The 23,506-nt window shown below is 49.1% G+C and overlaps 1 protein-coding gene across 5 annotated transcripts in view; it reads right to left on the bottom strand.

The window, feature by feature from the left end:
* Rftn1 (raftlin lipid raft linker 1) overlaps nt 1-23,506 on the bottom strand; it is a 196,641-nt gene that overhangs the window by 53,071 nt on the left and 120,064 nt on the right. For 4 of the 5 annotated variants that reach the window (XR_015628840.1, XR_015628841.1, XM_087567211.1 and 1 more), the window contains 2 exon segments: nt 7,571-7,961; nt 976-1,179 (listed from right to left, as the gene is read on the bottom strand). Coding sequence is in view for 3 of the 5 variants with exons in the window: in XM_087567211.1 (XP_087423337.1) it covers nt 976-1,179; nt 7,571-7,961 (595 nt within the window). In the remaining 2 variants the exon portion in view is untranslated. 5 annotated transcript variants of the gene reach the window in all.

Below are 23,506 nucleotides of genomic sequence, written 5' to 3'. Positions count from 1 at the left end.
ACTGAAAGTTCTACCGGACAGCACTGTCCTAGACGCTTTTCTTGGTAACTCAGACTCACCCGCTCACCATGCCCGCTACTGCTACAATGATCCATTGACCGGAACACTAATGGTCAAATAGGAAAAAGCAAGGACCTTCCAAGCCCAAACCGATGTCTGCGTTGTCATCATCCCAGGCTGAGAATCACCCAGAGCCTACACATTGGAGCAACAGGATCTCTACTCTGAGAAGACTTCCGTGGCCCTTCCCACATAGTGCAGCATCGAAACCTCACTCCCAGCCCTGCTCCTGAGACGCTACATGTCATCAACCCTGTCATCAGTGTCTCGCCAGGCTTGTCATCCATGTCCCCAGGTTTATGTGACGCCCACACACCTCAGGCATCCGACTCACACCCCTGCCCGAGCCGGTACGCCGGCCCCGCACCCCAAACCGCTTATCTTCGAAGGTGACTCAACTCACCGACATGTTACCCCAAACCATTTGTTTCTTGACTCCAAAAACGCTCCCCACTGCGGACGGACTTTCCTTCTGACTCAAAGCTGATGTTAGTGGTGCTATTTCTCAAAGCAAGGGCCTAGAGATGAGCCCACTTCTAAGGCAGAGTGCGGAACTTATGTCCCAGCAGCAGCTCCCAGAGGCGGGGGCTGCCATTCTTTCCAGTGCCAGGGTGCTGCTGCTGCTGCAGACTGCAATGGTGCACGCAAAACAAACAATCTGCACTTCTGGAGCGGCATCCAAAGGGTTCCGGAATTAACAGTCCCAGGCAGCCGCCTTCTTAAAAGCCTCCAAACTCACCATCTTCATTCATACCAGGTCATGGCAGAGGGGCTAGCCTTCAGGAGACCTGCCCGATATATGCTAGTTAGAAATCAAACCCTGTGTCTACTGACTCTATGCGGCTTTCTGATGGAGGACGCTGGGAAGAAGAGCCAAGATCACCGGAACAAGAAAAGAGGTAAAGCATTCCGTACCGTTGGCCATGCCAAGCTGGAAGACGGCGTTCACCAGCACACCGCCTTTCCGGAAGTGGTCACTCATGTGCTCCAGCCAGCTGGCGTCCAGACTGCTCACTGTCTGGCCGTTCTTGGAGACCTGGAGGGGGATGGTGACGGGGTAGTATTGCAGACATTTCTGCTGGCTCCTTGGTCTGTTGAAAAAGGCGAAGATCTCCATTTCTGTTGGGAGTCATAAAAAGGATGGAGAGAGAGAGAGAGAGAGAGAGAGAGAGAGAGAGAGAGAGAGAGAGAGAGAGAGAGGTGTTAGCTCACAGAACCAATTTGCTAAAATTGGGTTCAGTGGAATCTCCCTGGAGGCTGCGAATGGTATCATCTGCGAATCCCTGAGGCCACACTCTTGCCAGATAATAAACTCCATTTTCAGCAGTAACTTTCGGGGAGTAGGGCCTCAGAGCTTGTGTTCTGGATGGAGACTGCCGGCCTTTTGTTTTGAGACAGGGTCTCAGGCACTCCAGGCTGGACTCGAACTTGTTACATAGTCAAGGATGGACCCGCATTCAGGATCCTCCTGCCTCTGCACCTGATTCTCCTGCCCGAGGCACCTGACATACGGGGCTGCGTCACCACACTCAGCTTACACGGTTCTGGAGATGGAACCGAATTCCTGCACGTGAGGTAAATACGCTACATCCCTAGCTGGAGCTGGGTTTAGAATCTGAACTGTAACGTGACTTGGAATCAGTTTGCAGCGTTAAGCATCTGGAAGGAGTATATTTCTAGAAACAAGTAAGAAATGAGTGTTTGTGAAGTAAATGTAAAAGTTAGTCATGAAAGGGGTGGGGAGGGAGATTCATAGAAAGAAAGAAAAAAAAAAAAAAACACCAACCACTTCTCTAATTCCAGGAACCTTTTTACATCCCCGAACTTGCTATTTATAAACTGCAGGAGAGTTTCCTGGGGCCAAACCCATAATACTCAATCAAGTACATCAAGCACATTGATATGTAAAAATAAATATGTTCCTGTAAATGGGGGTTCCTGCCTGGAGAAGCAGGTCAGCGCAATCAGCCAGGCGGGCCCTGGGTGTGAAACTTGGAGCTCTCCACTCTCTCATTTAGAGCCCAGAAATCAATAAGCCCTAGCCGCCCGCCGCTGACTCGCACCTGCTGTCTGTGCTGCCAGCCGCGGTTAGCGGGAACCACTGCCAGGAGCAAATACCTGGAATTTCAATGTACACTGGAGAGTCTGTTTTCCCACCATTCATTCAGTCGAGCTATCAGAGCTGGCCCAGCCTGGAAAGCCTTCTTGCACAAGGTGCTTAGGAAGATGCACTGGCTGCCAAAACATTTTTTGGAGCGATAAGAAAATCCCCACCCTCTTTTATGCAGAGAACTTAAAGGCCATACACAGTGGCTGGCAGGAGGGAGAAGCACAACCATACACGTGTTCTGGACATGGGACGACACATGCACTTAAACCCTGGGGTGAAGGATCCCAAATTTCAGGATTGTGCCATTTGGGTGTTACCTAAGTACTAGCCGGGGTGTGTGCAGTTACCACAGGGCAGCTGCGTCCTCATCAGGGACCCAGGCCCACTTCAGATGCATCCGCTAAGGACAAGACAACAGAAGTGCCCATCTGCTTGGACCAAAAGTCACTCCTGAGGTGCTCGTAGCCAGAGCTGTCCACAGGTTTGGTCCAGAGCACAGGCCCAATAGTCGGTTCCAGTTAGGCACAAATGCAACAGGAGTAGCTGCTCAGAGCTGCTGCGCCGGAAGAAGGAAGTGGGAATTCTGTCATGGCCACAGCTGGTAGCACTTGAACACACAGAAGGACCATCTTCACTCACTGGTGCAATAGACCAATCTCCCGAAAGCATCATGCAACAGAGAATGAGAAGTGAGAGGCTGTGGTGGGGGAGGGAGGGAGGGACTGCTGGGTAAGGTAGGAAGGGCCAGCACTATCTTTCTGGGCTCCATCCTTCCCAGCAGGCAGGGCTGCAACCAGAAACAGAAGTACATTTTTCAGGAAGGAAAGGAGAACGCCATACAGAAGAATCAGCAGAAATGGGATATGGGGAGAGGCCTGAGCTCAGACACAACCATTTAGTCAGATCCACTCACAGAGACACCAGCCAAGAGAAACTACCCCCAAACCACGTGTTTCGATGCTCCCATGTCCCCCAAACTCTAACACATTTTGTATGTGACCAGGATTCTGAAGAGCCCCAGGTTTGTTTAAATTTTCTTTGCTGCTCTACCATGACCCCAGCTGGAAGCTTTTTCCAGATGTGGGAAAATCCCGGAGGAAGGCATTGTTTGTGAGAATGGCCGAAGGACTAGGCTGGCAGAGCAGGTAGAGAGCACCAGACTGTCTTCTTGCCCTGCGCAGTGACACAGGGCCTCGCCGCATCTCATTTGGAATTCTTATGCCCTCCAAGGTCCCTGTACTACGGTGGGTGCCTCACATGTTTATGACTGACATGAGAGGGATAGATGGAGAACATGGGAAACCCGGGCCGGGGACTGGCCAAGCACAGCTAGGTGGACGCCATGCTATAGGCAAGTGGGCAAGAAAAGGTACGCTGTTCTGAGCGCCACACCGGGGCCCGAGGTGAGCCACAGTGCAGAAGGAAGCCTGCAGCTTGTCTGCACTTATGGACCCAGAGAGCTGGAGCTTGTGAGTGAGCCACAGGGATGGTTGGATCTCAGTGTCCAAGGAGAGTTGTGGTTCGGAGGAAACAGAACTGAGTTGCATCTGAATTGTGGGCATCATAGGCCAGACTTGAGGCGATCAGCGCAACTGGAGTCAGGAAGGCTGGATGGGGACTGCGAGCTTCTCAAGTCGTGGGCAGGGGGAACTGAGATGAACGACCTCCATTAACACAGGGCTGTTGGTGCTACGATGGGAGGGTCCACCAAATCCCTGAGCCTGTAGAAGGCTGCTCGTTTCTCGCAGCCACGGTGCTAGCACAGGGCACACCTCTGAGCCAGCAGAGGCCACCTGACAGGGCAGCAAAGGAAAGGAAGTGGTGCACACAGAGGCACGACCAATGGTAGTCAGCTCGCTAGCACCCTGCAGACCCAGGAGCAGGTATCGCACCAGGGGTGCCCTCCCACCAAACCTGATGCTTTTAACTTCCACAGGGATTCAGGTGCATCTCTCAGAATCCCTGACAGTGAGTGGCAGAGCCCGGAGTCTTTTGATCCTCACAAACCCTGGGCTTATGCCCCAATCTAGTAAGAGGTTCATTTATCAGAATACAAAGTAGGAGCTGGTGGCCACAGTAGGGGACGTTTGTTCATGGACGAGGTAGAAGCCTGGCAGCAATTGACTCAGGTGGAGGAGGTGGAGTGTCAAGCTCTAAGGGCCTCCATGAGCTCCGGGAAGGAAAAAACACAGCACAAAAGCTTCAGGCCCCAAATCTGACTGCGTGGCACCTCATACCTGCTCTAGCTGGCACACCCAAGTGGCTCTTGCTTCTTGATCAAAGGTGTTGTAAGGGGTACTGGGGTGTATTAAACAGTGGTCTCATATCAGGTCCTCAGGAAGTCCCCAGACAAGAAATCCAATTAATGACCAAGAAGATTGAGAAGGGTATAACACCTGGACCCCATGCAGGGGTGGGGTCAGCCCACCTGGTCTCCCTGTACACCTGGAGCCCATGCAGGGGTGGGGTCAGCCCACCTGGTCTCCCTGTACACCTGGAGCCCATGCAGGGGTGGGATCAGCCCACCTGGTCTCCCTGTACACCTGGAGCCCATGCAGAGGTGGGGTCAGCCCACCTACTCTCCCTGTAATAACTGCATCCAGGTGCAGGGATGGGCTCAGCCTAGATATTTTCCCTGTAGCTCCTGAAAGCCCACTGTGAACTGTCCCTGACTGGACCCACTGCTAGCTGCTTCCTACACAGGAAACAAATCAACAGAGGAAGAGCAGGGGCAAGGAGGGAGGCAACCTCTGGAATCTTTTAAATTGTCTTGCTATGATTGCAGACCTGTTGGAAAAGAGGCTTAAACATTTCAAGTTCCTTAGGGGCTGGGGCTGGGGCTGGGGCTGGGGCTGGGGCTGGGCTGAGAGAAAGGCAGGCAGAGAGCTGAGCAGAGTATGGTGAAGCTGGGGTTGGGGGCCTTGTGAGTGTTTTCAGGGCAGGGCAGTGAACAGCCGCCCCAGAGGAGGAAACAGCTCCTAGGGAAGGGCTCAGGAGAGAAGCTGGGGTCATGGAAGGACTTTGACCTGTGGAGACAGGGTCCTTGGATGTCCAGCCTTCAGGGAGGGAACTTTCCTTATCTGTGAGCTGGGAGCCAGAGTAGAATCTCCTGTCATAGTTGTGGTGAGGGTAATTGAGATAACACCTGGAGAAAACTGGACCAAGGCCCTCCCCTGTGTCGACCAATGGATTATAGAGCTGGAGAGGGAAGGAGAGTGCTGTGAATGCTTAGGCAGGGTGGGGGCTGTGTGTGCAGAGAGCTGCCTACGTGGGGAGTCTAAAATGGGCTTTGTGGACCAAGCCCCCCAGCTGGAAACCCTCTTCCCACCAACTGTTGGACTGAGGCCTCCATGACACATTAACCCACCAGTGCTCAAAGGATTTAATTTTGCAGAAGAGGACAAGGACCTCAGGAAATGGAAGCTGCAGGCCAAAGTGCTCTGGGCATCATGGGAAGGCTTGGGTCCAATCTTCAGCCATAGTAGACCCTGGGCAATGGAGAGAAGTAAGGAGTCCCAGAGCAGAAAACGGTACTGGACATCTGGGAAGGGTCCTAGGAAAGGCGTCTCAGGGTTAAAGATCAAAAGAGAACCTTCTAGAGGTCTAGGCAAAAGGTGGATTCTAGGACACAGGATCCATACTCCTAACAAAGTCTTGGGATTTATTGTCTCATTTTTTTTTCCTTCTTAAAATCAGGATCCTGTAAGGGGTGGCATAGTGCAGCCAGGGCCCCGAATTGGCAAGAGGCCAATTACAAGCACTAGCTAAGACAGCAGAAATGGTCACTGGGGACTTGATACAGAAAGGACTAAACAGATGCCCTAATGTGGCTTTGTGATATTCTACTCACATGGGCAAGCTAGCAGCATGTATCTGGACAAGACTACCACCTAGTTAGAAGGGGGACACAGACATTGGTTTCTTACCCATGGTGCTGCTTGTCTCCCATGGCTGCTATCCCTTCCTCCTGGGTTTCATGCCTGACCTCGGCCCTCATCTCCCACATGGGTCCACAGTCACTCTCCTTCCAGAATTTAGCATGCTCAGTCCCCAGCCCCAAGATGGAGCTTCCCAGGACTCTCATACCAGGTTTAAAACCTGAGCTACCATCAGGGTGAGACAGAAGTCTACCTCAGTGAAGTAAAAAAATAAATCATTTCGGTAGCTCTAAACCAAAGACCAAGGTCTTGAATAAACGACAGCTCTACTATATCTCAGAATTGAGGCACCCAACACCCCCTGTCAGGGAAACCCTGCCATTAGATGTCGGATATGACCATCCCATAATTTTCCCAAGAAGTACTGACATAGCAAATAAATAAATAAATAAATAAATAAGATCAACTCACACCCCCATTCTCCAAGAACCCGTATCACTTGCAAGAGGCTAATTTCAAGCACTAGCTAAGACAGCAGAAATGGTCACTGGGGACTTGATACAGAAAGGACTAAGCAGATGCCCTAATGTGGCTTTGTGGGTATTTCTGCTGTCGAGCAACTCACGGTCACCTTTCAAACGCCAGAGATGCCCCGTTGCTAACATAAGGAGGACCTCACGCGATGGATGCATCTTCCAGGCAAAAGTAGAGAAAAGAAGACTACGAAAGTTACAGAAGGCTTTGGGAAGTCTGTCCATTCTATTACACTGGAAAGACCAAGTAGAGAGGTGGTGTGGGTGGTGTCAGCCCTATGCCGGGGGTGCCAGCTGCCAGCCGGAAGTCGTAGGAGAGCTCACCTGACTGCTAAGAGTGCATGGAGAATAGAGAGATGGCCCCTTTAGAAGACAGCACAGAGCCTGGTAACTGGGAAGTTATCTGTTATGGCTGGGTTGCTATGTGACATCATCAAGGCAAATGGCCACTAGCACTGACAGGGAAGACCCGTGGTGGTGACAAAGCGCTTTCTCCATGGTGCCCATCTGTCAACTGTCCGTGCTTCTTGCAATCAGGATGCTTCCATCCAAGCAGGCAGAAGCAGGACTCTTGCATGGTACGCCCTACCCCTCACCTCCACCCCCGCCCCGGCTTTCTCAACTCCCTTGTTCAGGCAGACATTCAGAAGCACAATGTCCAAGCTCATTGGAGCAGAGTGGTTCACACTCTCTGTGTGGGTGTGAGGCTGGAGAAGTTCCTGGAGACCCGGGAGCACTGAATGAGACTAGGACCCACTTTTGGAGTCCCCTGCAAATCCGTTTCGTTGGACTCTGCTCACCCCACACGGTCCGCAGCTGCAGTGGGTGAACAGCTGTGGCCCAGCAAGCCACTGGGTAGACTTTCTCTTGTCTGATGTACTGCAGTGTCTACATACTAATTTCATTTCCCTTCCCCGAGAGGCCCCGGTTAATACTAAAAAGCCCGTTAGCCTCTCTTTAAGCCGGTCGGAACTGGCATTGACACTTACTCCTGGAAGGCAGCTCTTCAGGCCCATTGGAGGGGTCACCCTCCAAGCCACCCAGTGCTGGCCTCAAACCCCGCAGTGGAAACTCGACAGCCTCATTCTCTTCTGAGGGAGAGGGAATGCCAGGCTGCTGGGCCCCGGGCGCCTCCCCTGCGGATCCCGGGTTGGGCTCTGGTCTCTGGTTCACTCCCGCAGTGGCATCGTCCACATCCGCAGCCTTTGGGGTATCACTTTCCAAAGATGGCCGGTCCCCAAAGGTGTTCTTCCCATCCCTGGCACCTTCGTCACTGTTGGCGACAGGCAGGAAGCGCGTGCTGCCTGCCGAGCTCACAGAGGTCTGGTACTGAGGCACCACACTAACGAACTTCAAGCCACGACTCGCAGCCTCCTGTACCTGGGAGACAGAAGAGACAAAGGAAAGTCTGTAAACGGGACACAGCCACGCACCGAGACCACTGAGCATTCCCAGTGTCAACACAAGCTGCAGAGGCCTGAAGCGGCAAGTCAGGCCTGTTGGAAACACTGAGGCATTTGGTTATTTACTGAAGCCCTTCCCTCCATTTGTGTGTGTGTGTGTGTGTGTGTGTGTGTGTGTATGTATTGTGTATGTGTGTACAAAGGCATATGTGTGTACTTGAGGGCAATACGAAGTATCTTCCCGTGATTGCTTTCCACCTATAATTGTGAAAGAGAATCTCTCAATGAAACTCATCTATTTGCTTAGGTTGATTGACCAATGAGCTCCGGAGAGCCAGCCCTGGGGACCTGCCCGTGTCTCCACCCAGAACCCAGCAGGAGAATCACAGCATGTATCGCCTTGCTCCGTTTTTTTTTTTTTTTTTTTTTTTTTCCTTTTCTTTTTTTCGGAGCTGGGGACCGAACCCAGGGCCTTGCGCTTGCTAGGCAAGCCCTCTACCACTGAGCTAAATCCCCAATCCCCTTGCTCCGTTTTTTTAACTTGGGTTCCAGGGAGCCCAACTCAGGACCTCAGGCTTTTATGGAAGGCGCTTTACCAGCTGAGCATCCCCCTGACTGTTTTCATTTTTTATGAGTTTGGAAAAAGGGTCTGAAAGGATCTAAGCTCAGATGAACAGAATTTGAAGGAGGAAGTCCACATGGTGACAGTTTATATTTTTCTCCCCCACTGCCCGCTTCCCGCCCAGGAGGCTGGAGTGCTCAGCACGCCTGACTGCTGGTCGAAGCACATGACCGTAAGAGCCTCCTTTTGTAGGAAGGACTTTAGGTACAGGACCTAGGTGGAGAATCTCATGGGCGTCCTTCCCAGTGCTGCCTGCCCTCAGGCCTAAAGGAAGCCATGGAACCTTCAGGGCACCCACCCCTGACCCACAGCTAATACTAGGCCTTAGATCCCATGGTACATCCCATCTCATGCAAGGAACCAGGAAGCTAGTCCCTCTCACTCGCTGAGCTCCAAAGGGGACCATGGACATCTATCTACGAGGTATCTTGTGACACAGGAACTCTCCATGAAAATAGCCCCAGGTGGATGGATTTAGTAGGAAGGACACTGAAAGAAAACCCAGAAGAAATAGTGTAATGAAACCAAGCATATCAGCCGAAACCAGGAAGTGGTCTTCTAGAGATTTCCCTGGCAAGGATGGGATCATGGGGCCAATGAGTAAGGAGGAGAGAGAGCCTCGGAGCCACTAACCGATAAGTGGATGATGTCAGGAACCCTCAAGGCTTCTGCAGTGCTCAGCTATAATCAGGAATCAGCAGAATGGAGCTACTGGAGAAGGGAGCTCTGCAGCCCTCCTTAGACCGACTATCCTATGTTACACCATGTCATGTTGGTTCCACACAGAAAAGAAGATCTACAGCAGCTGCGGATGTATACGCCAGTCTTTTGATGAAGCTGGCCTGAATCGGAGAAAACGCTAGCCATAGTAGCCTTGGGCTGTTAGTCAGCTTTCTGTTACTATGGGCAAACCTGAGGGGAATAGCCTCACGAAGAAACACAACTTGATCTTAGCTGTCACAGCATTCTGGGCATTCAGTGTAGAGCAGCTTGTCACTAGCAAGCGAGAGAGAGAGAGAGAGAGAGAGAGAGAGAGAGAGAGAGAGAGAGAGAGAGAGAGAGAGAGAGGAGAGAGAGAGAGAGAGAGAGAGAGAAGAGGAGAGGGGAGGAGGAGAGGAGAGAGAGAACAGAGAGAGACGGACAGACAGACAGAGACACAGAAGGAACACCTGCACTCCTTACCTTTGCACCCTATTCCCTTATTCTACCCAGCCCCCCAGCCAATCCGGCAGTGTTCTGTTCTGGAAGGAACCCCCTCACCACACACCACACATACACGCACAAATGCACACACTCACACACATTCACACACACATTCTCTCTCTCTCAGACTCTCTCTCTCTCTCTCTGACTCACACTCACACACACTCTACCATCAGCTCGGTTCAACCGAAACCAACCCTCACCACTGTGCATGTGCACCAGCCTGCTGCTGGCACACTCCTCTACAAAGTTGTGTCATGAGAAAATGGGAGGGGGAAAGCCCCAGAGTCCCTCCTTTCTGTTATTAATCTATGACTGATAATATTGTGGGAGAAATACCATGAAGTTGTAAAAGAAGAGGGTGAGGAGGTGACTCCATTAAACACCCTTCAGCTAAGCAACATGGCTCCCCTCAAAGCATGGCTCTCAGCTTCTGGGCATAATAGGCGGAGGAGAGCGGCTTCGTTTGAGAGGTTGGGCATCCCTCACATGAAGGGAGCGGACATCCCCACAGAGAACGCAGCCCCTTCCTTCATGGAGGTTTATAGTGGAGCCACGGCAATGGCAGGGCTTGGAGGCATCAGAAAGACTGAGCTGGGAGCCCCGGACCTGATCCTCAGTGGTGTGGAAACCATGATGGCTGGTACAAGCTTTCAGAGCCTCGGTGTCATCTATGAGCAGAAACATCAAGAGTCTCTCATAGCAGACAGCATATGGGAAAAGCACGTCAGGGCCTAGCAAAGGCAGTAGCAACGGCCATGATTCCTGGACTCCTCTGTCAGTCTGGACCTTTGGCGGCCACAGACTGCTGGGGCCATCAGGTAGAGAGAGAGAGGTTCCAAACTCAGTCCATGCTTACCTCAGACCCTTGTGCCCTGAACTACTCTGTACTGAATTTATTCTCTCAGCCAGTGTTCTCAAAGCGAGGTACCTGGGCGCCAGTGTCCCCTGGGAACTTTTGAGCAATGCGGATTCTCAGATACCTTAGACCTACTGAGTCAGCCATTTTGAGCTGAGCTCTGTAGTTCAGGGTTCTGTCTGGGATATCCTGGTGTCTGCATGCTGGAGGGCCGTCTGCAGCAGGCCTGGGGTGTTCTGCACTGTTATGTCCGCAGTGATGGGGTCTGGTGGGCAGCCATGCTTAATGCATACCTGCAGGTGTGTGAATACCTGTAAGGCATGAGCGTGCTTGTTCCTCCACTTGCATTTCTCTCTCTCGGAAAGTCGTCTGACCAAGTCTCTAGCCAAGCAGAGTCCTGTCTGTTTCTCGTTTATTTGTTCTTTCAACACCTTCCCAGAACAAGTCTCAAATGGCTTAATAATGGGGGCATTGCCTCACTTTCTCCTGGGTGACTCTAGTCATGACGGTATCAGCACTGATCATGCTGACCATCCCCACATTTGTGCCTTTACCACCAACTGCTGGGCCTCTGAATCTGGAGACATGGTTTCTCCTTCCTCGGCTCCTCCCTTCCCTATCTACCTGCACACACATCCTGCCAGATCCATCCCTCACCACGCTGCACACAGCCAAGGTCACCTTACTTCACCCCTTCGGCTGGACACCATGAGGACATCACGCTTTGCCACAGTCTCCAAGAGCCTGAGGTCGAATCAGTTTGAAGACAAAGTTGTGAGCAACATGGTCACCTTGGCTGTGGAACTTCTAGACTAGCACGTGCACGGTCACAACTGTGACGAAGCAAAACAGCAATTAACACTGTCTAACTCCTTTACAGAGTGCGTCTGCAGCATTCTGTAAGGCCTCCAAAACAGCCCCTTCCAGCAGATGAAGCCAGTCAGACTTCCCGGAGCTCAGAAGCAACGCTAAACTCACTCTGAACACCCTGAGCCTGGACTGAAGTCTTCCCCTGACACAGCACAGCCTCTGACACCATGAGACGCCAGCCTAACTCCACATACAACTGCGCCAGTCCATCCTCACCTCTGCTGTCTTCGGGTATCAAGAGCTAAGCACTGCCATTTGGATTGAGCCAAGACTTAATCCAACACTTTCTATAAGTTAGAAAAATCTCCATGGTAACAGATTCAGGATGTCAGAGAAAAGATATCTTTTGAAATTTAATTATATAAGAGTCTCAATTTATTGAAAAAAATTCAATGTTGGTTACATAGTCAAGGAATAATTTTTATTACGTGCATGCACACACGCATGCACGACATTCTAGGGACATCTTAGATGAACTCGGTTTTAGAATGGGTATCTATATTTAGAGAACATACACCAGCCACAGTGAAGCCATTGAGAACTGGGACAGGGGTCAAGTCCACTGCACAAGTCGTAACAGCTGTTCATAACATGGGACTATTATCACGAAGCTTCTGCTCTCACACAAGATCAATGGGACACGCCACGCAGAGCCACAGGCGAAGGTCTGTTGTCTGAACCCAACGAGAGAGCTGCCACAGTTAATTCTGTCACCCTCTGTATCCTATGGAGATCAGTTGTTTGGTAAAATATTATGCTAACTCAAACGTTGCTAAAACGGTAATTCAAAGGTTATGATTGATATGCACAACCGGCTGATGTTATTCCATAAAGGAAGTCAGTTCTACAAAGTAACGGGCCTCAACCAATCAGCTGGAGAATTTGTGGCCCTGTGCCCTATACCCTAACAGCAGGACTAGGGAGGGGCTGGGTGAGGCTAAAGGGTCTGCCCAGATAATAAACTCATCACCCCGTGTTGAGAAAGGCTCCAGACTGTTCAAGGGAAGTTACAGCTGTAGCTGGTTGATTCATTTTTAACAAGTTATTGTAGTATCTATCTTTATGATGAGCCCGATGAATGTCTGTAAATCATCAGCTAATTAACACTGAAAATTAAAAGTTACCGCTTCAAAAAACATTAAAAGATCGTTTTTTTTATCCAGTATAACAGCTACTGGCCATATGTGTCTGTAAAATTAATTAAAATGAAAGCATTCAATTCCTTAGTCATCACTAGTGACAACCCTACTAGTTGGAGCATTATCCACCTTGGTATACGACTGCTATCAACCGTGATGCGTCATATAAAATGGCGAACGATGGGGGCTTGGAGAAGAGGCTCGGTGGTTAAGAGTATATGCTGCTCTCAGAGGTGACTAGAGTTTGGTTCCCAGCACCCACACCTGAAATGACACAATGATACACTGTGGTCTTCTCGCGTCTGCAGGCCCCTGCACTCACGTATACACCCACACATTAATTTTATATTTAAAAACACAAAATGATGGAAAGAGTCTGAGGCATAGAATACACCCCCAAATGCACCTTAAAGGGAGACTACTGTCCCCTCGTAATCCATGGGTCCCTGTTGGGCACCACAATACACACCTTAAGTCTTCAAGCAGAGCCATGAGCTGTGCATGTCAGGACTGGGCACGAAACCTGCTGTTGGGCTGCACAGCTTCCGTGAGTCTTCACGGAGAATATTTTATCACACGCACACAGCCCTTCCCACACTTTTGTCACTGATGCGGCTTTCCGAAAAGGCAGCCTCAAAATAACAAGAACTTGAGCTCTCATCTGAAGCTGCCCGTAGGGATTTATTAGCACTTAGCTTCCTAACAGAGTGCTTTGCCAGGCACTCCTGCATGCACGTGAGTATGCCACGAGGAAGAACCAGAGATGCGTGGTGTGGTAGTGGTGGTGTGGTGCTGGTGGGTGATGTTATTATTGTTGTTGTTGTTGGTGGTGGGGGTGGTGATGATGTTGTTGCTGTTGTTGTTGGTGGTAGGTGATGAGTGGTAGTGGTGGTCCTTGTGGTGTGGTAGTGATGATGATGGTGGTGGTGGTGGTGGTGGTGGTGGTGGTGGTGGTGGTGATGATGATGATGATGGTGATGATGATGGTGGTGGTGGTGGTGGTGATGATGGTGGTGGTGGTGGTGGTGATGATGATGATGGTGATGATGATGATGATGATGATGGTGATGATGATGGTGGTGGTGGTGGTGGTGGTGGTGATGATGACGATGATGTTGTTGGTGATGGTGGTGATGGTCGTGGTGGTGGTGGTGGTAGTGGTGGGTGGTGAGTGGTAGTGGTGGTGATGGTGATTGATGTTGGTGGTGGTAATGATGATATGTTGGTGGTGGTGGTGCTGGTGGTGGTGGTGATGATGATGATGGTGATGATGATGATGATGATGGTGGTGGTGGTGGTGATGATGATGGTGGTGGTGGTGGTGGTGGTGATGGTGATGATGATGATGATGATGGTGATGATGATGATGGTGGTGGTGGTGGTGGTAGTGGTGGGTGGTGAGTGGTAGTGGTGGTGATGGTGATTGATGTTGGTGGTGGTAATGATGATATGTTGGTGGTGGTGGTGCTGGTGTTGGTGGTGGTATTTTCTTGGTGACCCAAACTTCTAGGAATAGAATCTCAGGCAAACAGCCTGAAGACCTAAAGCTTTGGACCTAACACTGCATCTTACTGCTTACTCCTCAAGTCAGCTGATGGTTTCTAACGTGGGAACAGTAACGCTCACTTACCCATTCATTCCATCAATCATCTTACTCCTACCACGAATCCCTACTACAATGGATGGAACTAGGAACCTACTATAATGGTGGCACTCTCTTCCATCATGGTTGCCAAATCATCACTACTCTACCTTTCTGTGCGCCACATCACCTGAGAAACCCTACAGAGTTAACCTTTCCGTTCTTCTTGAACCACTGATACTCAATGTGAGGAGATCCCCAGGGGGCTGCATTCGATCGTCTGCTAGTAAGGGTGAGCAGGGAGAAAGCAGGAGGCATGCTGTGGTAGCTCAGCCAACCAAGTCTCCTTAAAAAGAAAAGGAAGTTTTCCAAAATTTAAAGTTGATTGGTTCATTTAAAAGGCCGGACAGCCAATAACTGGGCAGAAGAAAAATAGGCGGAGTTAAGGTTTCTGGGCTTAGGGCCAGACGGGGAGGCACACAAGAGCTTCCACTCTGTGTTGTGGGTAGACCAAGAGCTTGGCTTAGACCTGGAGCAGCCCTGCCAGAAAATGTCTTCCACCCCACTCCACCTCCCACTTCTTATCCATGGCAAATTTCTTCATACAGCAAAAAAACATGACCACTGCCAACGTACCACTTTGTCTGCCAATAGCTTAGACACCAGAGACAGAAATCGTAAACTTCCTGTTACCCACAGGGAAATTCCACAGGGCCTTGGCATACTTGGTTCATGTACAACACAACCCCTACATCAGGGCTCAGGAAAAATGGCAGAAGATACAAGGGCCAAAAGACCAGGGCGCCTGCTCTGGTCTCGGCATGGCAGAGATGCTACAAGTAAACACAACTGTTTTTAAATGCGACCTGCATTACCCCAACACTAGTCCACATACAACACAAACAGGGGAGATCTCACAAGCCTCCAGCCCAAAATAAAAGGCTACAGGAAATTAATAGCTGCTAGAGAGGGAGACTCCATCCTCAAAGAGGAGTCCAAGGGGGCATCCGATCTCAAATGGTCAGCTCTGAACACCTAAGCTGGCACACTAAAGAGAGGTGTAGGTGTGTGTGTGTGTGTGTGTGTGTGTGTGTGTGTATGTGCACAGTTATAAATGTAGGGTGGAGTAGGAGAGATAGGGGAGAGGGAGCTATGGAAGTATAAATTATATACAGTACTCATGAATGGAATTATCAAAAAATTAAACTTTTAAATTAAAAAAAAAAAAAGAATCTCAGAGAAAAATTCTGGACAGGCTTAGGTCAGGTGTCCACCTCCAGGGCAACCAGCGCTGGCCAGGTTTCAGGGTAACCACCAAGAAATCACGAAGCTGAATAAAGTGATTCTCAAGAAACAGTTTCAAGGCAGACAAGATAAACTTGGATATTTTTCCTGTATACATCATGTGATGAGAAGCAAAGCCTGCAGCTTGTTCATGACAAACTTATGGAAACATGAACATAAGGGGCACATGCTACAAAAACCAACTGATATTTGAGACAAACAAAGCTGATACTAAATTGGTATCCAGCACATTGACATATTTTTGGTCAGAACTGTTTCTGCCCCGTTACTCTAGGGAGTTACTTGCCTGGCATAGACGGAGCATTTATCTGCTTCCCAGAGAATGTGCACATCTCCAACAGGTCTGCTCCAGACATTATAAACACCCTCTGGAACCCAGCTCCTCTCTGCCAACTCTGCCACCACCTCTGACACTCCCACTAGTCTAGCGCTCGCCCCTCAGAGCTTGGCCATCTCTAGCGCTGAGCAAACATGTGGTTGAATCAAATATGCACCATGCTTTAGTTCGTTTCTTCTGTCTGAATCGCAGTGGTGTAACACCTTCCCCCACAGCCGGAATCTATGCACACAGAAATGGTTTGGAGCTGGTCACAGTGAACGACTGAGGCAGGATCAGAACCTATGCAGGAAGAGCAGACACTGATCCATTCTCTCAATCCTTACTCCCATTGTCCTGATTTCATTTCTGTTGCTGTGGCAAAAGCGCACCAGGGGAGAAAAGGTTTATTTGGGCTCCCAGTCCCAGGTCCCAGTCCAATACTGAGGAGAGGTCAAGACTCGAGCCAGCCTGAAGCTTAAAGAGCTAACCGCACCACAGCCGAGAACGGAGAGAGAATAAATGCCTGCACTTAGCTCACTTCCTCACGTGCAGTCCAGGAGCAGAAGCCCAGGGAAGGGTTCCCTCCATGTTAGTTTACGTAATTAAGATGTCTTCCTTCTTCTGTAGACTCGTCCACAGGCCAACTTGATCTGGATAATCCCCCACTAGGATTCAATTTTCAGGTGTTTCTACATTGTATTGAGTTGATGACCAAAACAAACTATCATATACATGCATTTCCTTTTAATACCCATGCTGCAGATTTGAAAACTGAGGCAGAGAGAGATGGGCAACTTGACCAATGTCATCCCGCAATTAGTAAAGGGCAAATCAGAGTGAAATCCGGGCAGCCGGGCTGCAGAGCCCAGGGGGCTCTCAGTAGGGCTCATCGGCATTTTGATTTACCATATGCACTTAAATTACCATTAACCTCCACTGTGTTCTGTACTACGGAGTATCTGGGCTGGCTCTGAATGGGTCTAGAGTATTTAGAATGTGGACTTGTACTCCATGGTGTGGTAGCATGGCTTTCTAGCAGTAGGAAGACCATCAAGACTAAGTCAGGAAGCAGACTGTGCAGCAGTGTGAGGTGAGCAGGTGGCAGGTGGTAATGGGTGAGCAGATGGGAGGCCCAGGAAAGAGCTGAAGTCACAGTTCAGTACCTTCTCAAGAGCGATGCTCAACAGGGAAAGGGTGCAAGAAGTACATGGATGATGGGGGCGGGCAGGATTTGATAACATGGAGACATTTCTCCGTACTCTATGTTAAACGGCTGTTTGCCATAGTCCATAGCAATTAACGATGCTAGGATTGAGATCAGTAGTTAAGAGCACGTGTTGCTCTTGCAGAGGCCTGTTCATCAATTCCCAGAACCCACATGATGGTTTACAACCACCTGTAAGGCCAATCACAGAGGGTCTGAAATCTTCTGACCACCTTGGGCACTAGGTATATGTATGGTGCACATACATGTGTTGTGTGCTCACACACTCATGCATAGACACACATGCATAGGCACATACGTACACACGCATGCTTGTGTGCACGTACGCATACAAAACACTTTAAAAAGATTTTTTTTAATGATGCTAGCATGTCAGGAATGTGCTGGAATGTGCCAAGAAAACCCATCACGGGGTTAAACACCCCCAGGAGGGAAGGCACAAGGAGCTATTTTGAAAGGTACACAGACAACTGAGCTCTCTCGTCCTTGCCTAGTACACCATCCTCCTCTTCCACCATGTTCCTGCTATGATATCCTTTTTTCTCGTCTCTCCAGGTCCCTCCCACGATGGTCACATTACTTTCTTCCATCCAAGGCCCTAAGGAAGGCCAAAGCTCCTATCTAACATACAAGCAGATCTGTAGACAGGCGGGCATCTTAGACTTTTTTTCCCCTTTTTCTTTTTTTCGGAGCTGGGGACCGAACCCTTAAGCGCTCTACCACTGAGCTAAATCCCCAACCCCCATTCTAGACTTCTTAGGGCCTACTTTCCCCTACACAATGCATCTACCCTCAGGCCAGAGATGGTATTACAAGCAGCCACGGTGACCTTCTAGTCACCCTCAAGGACTTCTCTGTAAGCCTTCACAATTGTTATTATTGCGTTCAGTTTATATTTGAAAGAAAAGGGCCTTCTTGGACTAAAAAGGGGAAGTGTAGAGAAAATATCTTGCGTCTGTCAGGATGTAACACCTGTCAATGATAAATGTGATGGCCTATGGCTTAGGCAGGAAATAGAGGGTGGGACATCAGCAGATCAAAAGGATTCTGGGAAGATGCTGGGTGCTTGAGCATAGGTAACCAGCCATGTGGCAGAATGTAGATCAGAACAGACGGGTTACCGGTTATTTTAAACTACTATCCAGTCAGAGAAGAGACCAGCTATATGGCCAAGGTATCTGTAAACACATTTTGAGTCTGAGTCTTATTTCTGGCAGAATGGGGTTGGGAGGAAGAACAACTTAACTTTTCCATGTGGCATCCTATGTTGGGCGCCAAAATGTTGTGGTAACTATTCCTTGAGAGTTTCTTACCCCTCTTTGACTATATAGTTTATATTTATAATAAACCTAAAAGCACTACAGCTGGGTAGATATCAAACCTTCATGCTATTTTGTCTACTTCCCTGTCAATAACGCCCAATATCACTTGCGGTGTTTCACCCGGGCTACCACTCCTCCAACAGGCCAGCCCTGGCGGCCATGCACTCAGAATCCACCTATCCCATGGCCACGTCTTTCTCCTTCCTCTCCGTAGCCTGGTTCCTGTCTATGCCAAGCCCAGGAATCTTCGACCCTGCCTCCCTCTCTTGTGCCTAGCAGTAGGCATCTTTATTAACGAAGCAGGGATAATTCAGAGGGCAAGGTTTACACAACAAAAGCTGGCACATGTGAGGATCTGCTCTTCTTAGAGCAACCATATCTTGGGATATGGTATTTAGCATTTGAATATATAGCAGTACTAAACCAACCCAGCAGACTTCCCTGTTCGCCTACATCAGAGTGTCCTTGGTCACTTATAAACCCACCTACAGGGATGGTCATTCTCCTTCCTGTAATAGCTCTTCCTATACTGCAGAGTAAAGGTCAGCCTATCCCTAGAAGTATATGGTTCGAATGGCAAGTACTTTCCTCACAGTGGTGAGGCCCCAGGCTCAATCCTCAAAACCAGAACAAGACAACTGAAAGAAGAAAAGAAACCAACAAGCAGCAGTAAGGGGAAGTGGACCCTGCCCACACCTCATCGAGTGGCTCTGCTTCCAAATGAGAAACCTACACACAGCCGCCCTCTGACCTCTTCATTGCCACCTCCCACAGGCCCTTTCGGGTCCTACGACCCATCCCCTCTCTGACAGGCTACCTCCCTGAAGTGCTCCTCCCTAGCTTCACCGGCCTTTTGGCTGTTTTTATTCCTTTACAACCACCAATTCACAGCGCACACATCAGCTATGGTGGTCTGTGTGTGGGAAAAGTGGCTTGCGTTTAACTCTCTAATAGTCTCCAATTGCTAACTTCATTCTGCAGAGCCAAGCCCTTTAACCCTCCAGAACTGGGGCTTGTCCACATCTCAGGCTGTGTCCCAGCCTTGTTCATTCCGACTAGCCTCATGAACCTTGGTTTTCATGCCTTTCAAAGCCTGTTCCTCTTGAAGAGGGCTCAGCACTTGCAGAGTCCTCCATCTTGGAAACTGCTCCCCACAGGGTTCCAATGACTGTTTATCAACCAAACTAAAAGCCCAATGGAGACTGCAGCTTGGCCTTTTGTGTTTTCTGCTATGTCCCAGCACCTGGACATATGTACATGTAACAAGTACTCAAACATTGGCTTACGAATAAATGAGAGTCTTATCATTAGGGGGAAGTCAAGGCAGGGACTTACTAAGCTCGTCATATCACATCCTGTCAAGAACAGAAAGAAACAAACGCACGCAGACCTATCTTACTTGCTCTCAGCGAGCTTTCTCCTCTCTTAGGATGTTCATGAGTCTGGGGACTGGTGCCATCCACAATGGGCTGAAACTTCAATTAACAATCAAGACAAGCTCAGAAACCCACACGATCTAGCTAATTCCTCTCCTCCTAGGTGATTCTAGGTTTTGTCAAGGTGACAATGAAAGCTGATCACCATGGAGACTGGGCTGGTTAGGGGTGTGTGTGTGTGTGTGTGTGTGTGTGTGTGTGTGTATGTGTGTGTGTGTGAACTTGACCTAGCATCACCTAGGAAGAGGAAACTTCAATGGAGAATAGGTCTTTATCAGACGCCTGAAAGTCTTTAGGGGATTTTGATTAATTATTATTGGTGTGGATGGCTCCTTCCCTGTGCAAGAGTGGTCCTTGGCTGTGAGAAAAAGCAAACTGATTGGGCCATGGAGGAAGATAGGAATAGCCTAGGGTGGTGTTGCATGCCAGTGCCAGTAAGCAGTGATCCTCCTCTGTTTCAGTGCCTGGCCTGATAGCTCTCTGTGATGGCCTGTGACTGGGACACGTAAACAAAAGGCACATTTCCTCCCCTAAGTTCATTTTTCTCAACATTTATCACAGCAATAGAAAGTCAACTAAAATAGAGGGCAGGCGACGAAAATACGTCCATTTGAGATGCTGAAAACCTACATAGTGTTGGTTACTCCTGGCTTCTTTCTCTGGTTTTTGGAAACAAAGTCTTTGTAGTGCAGGCTGACCTATAACTTACTAAAGTGGTCCAGGCTAGCCTTTAACTCAAAATCCTCTTGCTTCTGCTTTTGCAAGTGCTGGGGTTACAGGTGTGCGATAGCACCCCAGGCTATTGCTGTCATCCTCACAGCAAAGGGACCTCAGACCCAGAGTAACCGCAGAAGCTTCAAGGCTCAAGGGCGCACATGTCAAGACAGAGTTATTAAGAAAATGAAGCACCATGTTACCCCAGGGTTCCAATCATCGTTCACAACTCAAGTCGGTCTTCCCCTCAAGAAGAAGAAAGTGGCTCCATGTTAGCCTGGGTACTTACTGTCAGGGCGAGCAGCTTCCCAACCTGGGCCTTTGTGTAGCTGAGGTAACATATTCGCTTAAATACCAGCAAACAGGCAGTCAGCCAGCACCAGGAGCTGCCAAGTCAGCAGCCCCGGTTTTATACTTCAATAACACCAGTGACCCCGAGACTACAAGCTGGGGGGGTCTCTGAATATCAGGGGCTGATTAGAACTCCAGGGGATTTTCTAGAAATCTATCTTTAGAGTCTTGATGGAAGTCAAAGCTCAGCAGTGAGTCAAGTGAGTGAGGCGAGCGACAGAGTTCGGAGAGTGTGAGCGAGAGAGCAGATGCTTGCCTTTACACCTCACTTTAATACCCAGCACCCAGCGCTCCCTGACTTACACGGGCTTCCATGACCGTTACCCAAAGGCACTTTAACAAAATGGTGGTACTCTGCAGTTGGGCAGGCATCATTATGCTTGGTTTAACCCTTGGTTTAAAAGCCTACTTTTTAAAAAATTCCCTTGAGTCCAAATTAACAAATATACAATGTGGCCTTAAGGGTGCCTGGATGTTCCAGGGTGAATGCCACCGTTAAACTGGGGGCTTGGAACTGGTTTCTACTACAAGGTGCTGAAAAAATTAAATGTTTTATTGTTCCTCTGTAAATACTCTGGGGGACAAGGGGATGGTTTTAGAAGACGGAAGTGACTTGAGAGAGTTTTACACACCATAAAGATGTAGGTCCCTTTGTGTAGCAACAGGTTATTTGGGCGGAAGGAGCCAAGATCTGGGGATATGCACTGTTTAAATGATTATTCCTTATGTCCAGTAATGCTTAAATTTAACATTCAACTTATTTTTGAATATATACACATATTTAAATTGAAATATAATTACATCATCTTCCCCCCCATTCTGTTTCCCACGACCCTACCTTACTGCTCCCTCGTAAGTTCATAGCTCTTTTAACTGCTGTCAACATAAGTAAGTATAAACGATAGATACATAAATGCAGCCTGCTGATACACTCAGTATCACGTGCATGGGTATGATTCCAGGGATGACTACTCATAAGTGGATAACCGATTTGGAGGCTTATCCCCGGGGGCGACGGTTTCTCCCTTGCTCAGCAGACATTGAATTCTCACTTCTTAACTTTGTTTTTTTGTTGTTCTATGCCTTCTGTTTTACTCTGCGCGGCCTCAGGCTTGCCTAGGCGAATGGACTGAACATGACCTCATTGCATCAGAGCCCCTGTGTGTGACAAGCTGTTTTCTCCAAGATGGCCACAATCATTTCTCTCAACTCGGTGTGGTGAACCAGAACCTTTGACTCCCACACCAAGAGATGGAGTCCTCAGAAGTGTCAGTGTGGATGTCTGTGACACCTTTTCATTGAGTGAGGCGAAGGATCATGTGACATTCGAGGCGGTGCATACAAATTCCATGAATTTCAACCTTGTTCTTTAAGGGTCTGTCATGGTTTAAGTAGGCAGAACAGCACGCAGCATCCACCTTCCAGTCATGAAGGCACCATGCCATCTGGTTGGAGCTCACATGGCTCCCTCTGCCCTACTTGAAGACTCTGGGGCACACAAATGGCTGTTACTGTTGAAAGCCAATATCCTTAGGTGGCAGACACATGCTATCAGACCTCTCTGCCTCTCTATGTCTCTCTTACTTCTTCCTTCCAAGCATCCTTCTCAGCCTTGGTTTTCGGAGACAGAGTCACACTTTGTAGGCCAGCCTACTGTGGTGGGGGAGTGCAGGCAGGAGTCAGTCACCACACCCTACTTAACATCCTTTGAAATGCAAAGGTCCTCATTAATTCTATACTCAAAAGTGACTTAGTGGCTTCTCCAAGCAAACACCCAAATCCCCCATAAAAGACTGACTTAGCAGTACCTTCAAATACACGGAGATGTAACTAAAGAGAATGCAAATGCTCCTCTGGAGTGGGCCTTCAGGGCTAAGAGCAAAGTCATTAGCCTCTCAGTTTGTGACACTGTATCCAAACTGTGGATGCAGGTGGATACCCTTGAGATAAACACACTGCCCGAGCGCTGAGGCTCACACTGCTCACAGGCTCAGGAAACTTGTAGGCAAACCCAGGCTTGCCTCGTGTTTATCACAAGTTACGAACGTGCAGCGCATGAATTAATGATGATGTATTATTCAAGACTGACAGAACAGTGGGGCTCTACCTACCTTCCCAGGCACACGCGGAAAAGAACGCATCTCAGAGTCTCTCTGCTCTGGGCTTAGGCAGCAAAGAGAGACTCCCTTCACCCTCTAGGGAGTGGCTCAGTCAGAGATACAACTGCCTCACAGTCAAAACAGGAAGTCATTGAAAGTAAAGTTTCTACAGCGAACAATGAACAGTTCTAGCAAACTCTGTTTCCACCCGGAATATGTCTAAAGAGCTTCTCTTCAAGTTTTCTGTTTTTACATTGTTTTATTATGCATCTACTTCACATATCCTTCACTGCAATCTCTTCTCTCTCTCTCTCTCTCTCTCTCTCTCTCTCTCTCTCTCTCTCTCTCTCTCTCTCTCTTCCTCCCCCCCCCCCAATAACATCCCTGTCACCTGAAACATTACCATCCCTGTTCCCATGGCCTTTGAGATGTGGGGACACAGCCACAGGCTGCCACTGAAAGTGTGGAGTTAGAAG

The sequence above is a fragment of the Rattus norvegicus genome, chromosome 9, assembly GCF_021556685.1.
Source record: "Rattus norvegicus strain SHRSP/BbbUtx chromosome 9, alternate assembly SHRSP_T2T, whole genome shotgun sequence".
NCBI lineage: Eukaryota > Metazoa > Chordata > Mammalia > Rodentia > Muridae > Rattus > Rattus norvegicus.
Note: the sequence above shows the minus strand (reverse complement) of the source record. Positions and strands in the feature narration are given on the sequence as shown.